Below are 3,380 nucleotides of genomic sequence, written 5' to 3' on the forward strand. Positions count from 1 at the left end.
AAACTATTGGATCAGTACATAATAATTTGTGATGGGAGCATCTTGGTTGTATTTGTCTTGTAAGCTTATATATAGATTTTATGTCTCAAGCAAAGAACAATATAGTTTTATATTTGCCTGAGGGAAGTCTGAACAATTTGAACAACTTGCCCAAATCTAACACACAATAATTTGCCAGTATGCTTCAATGGAAACTCAGCTACTGGAAACTAAAAAAGCGAGATGTGGAGAGAGAAAAAAGATCTTAGCAGGATGCATGAAAATCATGTAAAAGCAGACAGACCCGGTCTTGAGGTTCAGTATGGCGTCCTCCACTCCTCTCTGGTTGTATTTGCCCATGTACTGGTGCATGTCTGGGTAGTTGGAGCGGATGTTTTTTTCTGTGCTCCCGTTGGGCACCGTGCCAAACTTCAGAGGTGGGTACTGCTCCTCGGGATGCTGAAACTAGCGGAGCAAAGGGAGGCGAGGGAGGGAGACGGAAGGGGCATGAGACACACCAGGCTGTGCACCAATCTGTCTGACCTATTTCTGTCCACTTCCCAGACTAACTTACAACACTCCATGCACAGTCAAATCTTTGAAAAGAGAGCAGTCTGTGGACTTAAAGTAGCATTTAGAACTGTCTTATAAGTATTCAAGAACTGTGGTAATTGAGTTACGTTAAATGAGATTTTATTCATTTCTGAATTCCTGTGCTTTAATCAATTTAACATTCAAATGCATGGGATTTGGCTCACTCTAAGACTTTAATTCTCCTTCTGCTTTCCCTACTTAATCAGTATTCAAGCAACGAGGTACCTTCTTGTCCGAGAGGCCTGACACTGTGTCAATGTACTCCTCCTGGATCATAAAGGCAGCCAGGTTAGCAGTGTAGGAGGCCAGAAAGATGACAGCAAAGAAAGCCCAGATCAGCACCATGATCTTGCTGGTGGTTCCTCTGGGGTTCTCTACTGGCACGGAGTTGTTGAAGACAATAGCCCACAAAAGCCATACAGACTTTCCTATCGTGAAAGTAGACCCTCCAGACTCTGGCCAAAATGATGAAGAGGGAAAAAGACAGAATGAAAAAGAGAGAGCGTAATGAGTGGTTGTAACATTAACTTTTTTTTTCCAGCCAGTACACAGCACAATAGTCTATTCAGTAGCGACTGGCTGCAGATGAAGCAGCCGATTCAAATTAAACTTCCCTGAATGATCTTGTAAAAATGGGTTTACTGGATATGAAAATACCTGGCAGGCTTTTTGACACCAAAGCTCATAAGGCGTCGACTATACATTTCGACGACGGCAGCTTTCAATTCAGCTGCTACGTGATCTTACAAATGATTAAACCACATGGTGCAAATCACCATTGAAAGGGCTCAAACACTCCTTCCTTTATACAACAGGAGTAAAGGAGGAAGGAAGGAGAGAGATATGAGTGAATGAGAGGGATATATGGGAGGATGACAGAGAGGTAAAATTATGTAGAGCACAGCAATCATGCAGTAAAAGAGGCGAGTCGGGTTGGGTATTGGACCGAGGCATCAGGCATACTGAGTATCACAGGGGTACAAACTATGCTGTTGAATAATAAATGGCTGCTTCAATATCGAGAATACTTGGATGCAGTTCAACATACTGTAGGTATAATTTCCTCTTCGCCTCACTCACAGACAAGGATTCAGGGCAGCACATTCAAAGTCCAATCCCATTTCTTATTTTTACCCCCACTCCTCGTTTTTGAGTGTCCGTTTGCCCCTCAGAATAGAGTTAAAAGCATGAGTGGTTCTAATCTTCCCCTTTGAAATGGGACAACCGTTCAAGACCCTGATAAGTCAACGGTCGTCTTCGATGGCATTTACGTAAACAGATTCAACTACGGCAATAATGACATTATCAAAATTATATTTGCCATTTATCTGATGGAGATAGGAAAGCATGGACACTTGAAATTCGTTCACAACTTAAGTTTCATGCTATCAATCGATAGTTAGATGCCCAAAATAGTGTCTGTGGTTAACACAAGCTTAAAAAGACTTTCACGTTTTGTTCTATGAAATAAAATACGTCAGTAAATACCCCACTTGTAAAATGTTAACCCTTTACGTGTCTTAAAAAGGCGGTTGCTAACAAGAGGCTTAATTAGACTACAGAGCATCATTACCCCAAACACAGCTTTACAGCTGTCATGCAACCATGGTGTAGTTTTTTATTTCTGGTGTTTGCATTTGCACTTCAAAAATCATAAAAGTGGTGTTAATCTGTTAGGATTATCTTGCTGAACAAAATGTGTGAGTATCATAAACTTTTGTTGGCTACAAAGCTTATTTTCTGCATTAATCCAAAATCCAATAGAAAAATACCATGTGCTTTTTGTAGCAGGAAACTGGGTCGTGTTAACTTCCATGCTGGCCTACAAATAAACATCATCCCTGCAGCGCTCTATTACTTGGCCACTAGTGATGCTCTGTAGGCTAACGTTAGCAACCTGTGCTCCAACCCTGCCAGTCTGCACTGATATTAGAGCAGCAGTGGGACTGTCTTGCACAAATCAGCAACGACAATGTAGTGTTAGCTAGCTAGCTTGTTGGCTACTATGACATCAGCATACTACTTTTGTTATGCTTGTTATAAAGAAAATTATCATAATACATCAAAACAGCATTAAACTAAGATAATAGATCGTTTTACTGTTAGTAAACAGTATGGCGTTTTTTGGTGGGCGGGGCTTAGCTGGAGCCAAGACAACACTCCACAAACGTTCGCTAGCGCTAGCTAGGGAGTTCTGTTGGCTTGTTTTAGACAAAGGAGGAAGATGATGCAAGTGCTGCATTAGAAATAATTATTCCCAGTGCCAGCATGCACTTAGGCACAAACTGGACTGTTTGTAAGTTCGGAGCGCTGTCTGAATGAACCAAACTCTCGGAGTGGCAGAGCGCACTCTTGGCACTTTGCCTGAGGAGCAACAGAGTGCAGAGAAGTGAATGTGTGATTAAGTTACTCATTCATTAATTCATATAGAAATATAATGGTCTGTTTCTTTGACCAGCAGGGCTCTCATTTTAGTGTAGAGCGCACTGTCAGGTGACTCACTCTGCGGGGACGCAAGTGTTACTTGAAAAAGTAAACACTGACCAACAGGACCAGACTTGCTGACCTGTATACTCTCGCTCATTGGATGGATGATTTCACAGGAAGCTTTGTGGCTGATTACTCTACCAATCTCACAAAGAAGTATGACACGAGATTGTTTTTGTTTTTTTTCGTTTGTTTTGCTATAGAAGCTAACGTTAGCTAATGCACCAAAAATTTAGCATTAAAGAAGTCCAGTATTCCTCTTAATACATTCCCAATTTCTGATGATGTGGACATGATAACCCTTAATACACATAACGTTA

The 3,380-nt window shown here is 41.3% G+C and overlaps 1 protein-coding gene across 1 annotated transcript; it reads right to left on the minus strand.

The window, feature by feature from the left end:
• Positions 1–283: 283 nt before the first annotated feature.
• Positions 284–921, minus strand: LOC126387149 (glutamate receptor ionotropic, NMDA 2D-like; the record flags this gene model as incomplete). The annotated part of the gene is made up of 2 exons (XM_050039701.1): positions 799–921; positions 284–444 (listed from the first exon to the last, which is right to left on the minus strand). Coding segments are annotated over exons 1-2 (281 nt in total), but the record flags the coding sequence as incomplete, so codon positions are not given.
• Between the last annotated feature and the right edge of the window lie 2,459 nt (positions 922–3,380).

This window comes from Epinephelus moara, unplaced genomic scaffold, assembly GCF_006386435.1.
Source record: "Epinephelus moara isolate mb unplaced genomic scaffold, YSFRI_EMoa_1.0 scaffold2416, whole genome shotgun sequence".
NCBI lineage: Eukaryota > Metazoa > Chordata > Actinopteri > Perciformes > Serranidae > Epinephelus > Epinephelus moara.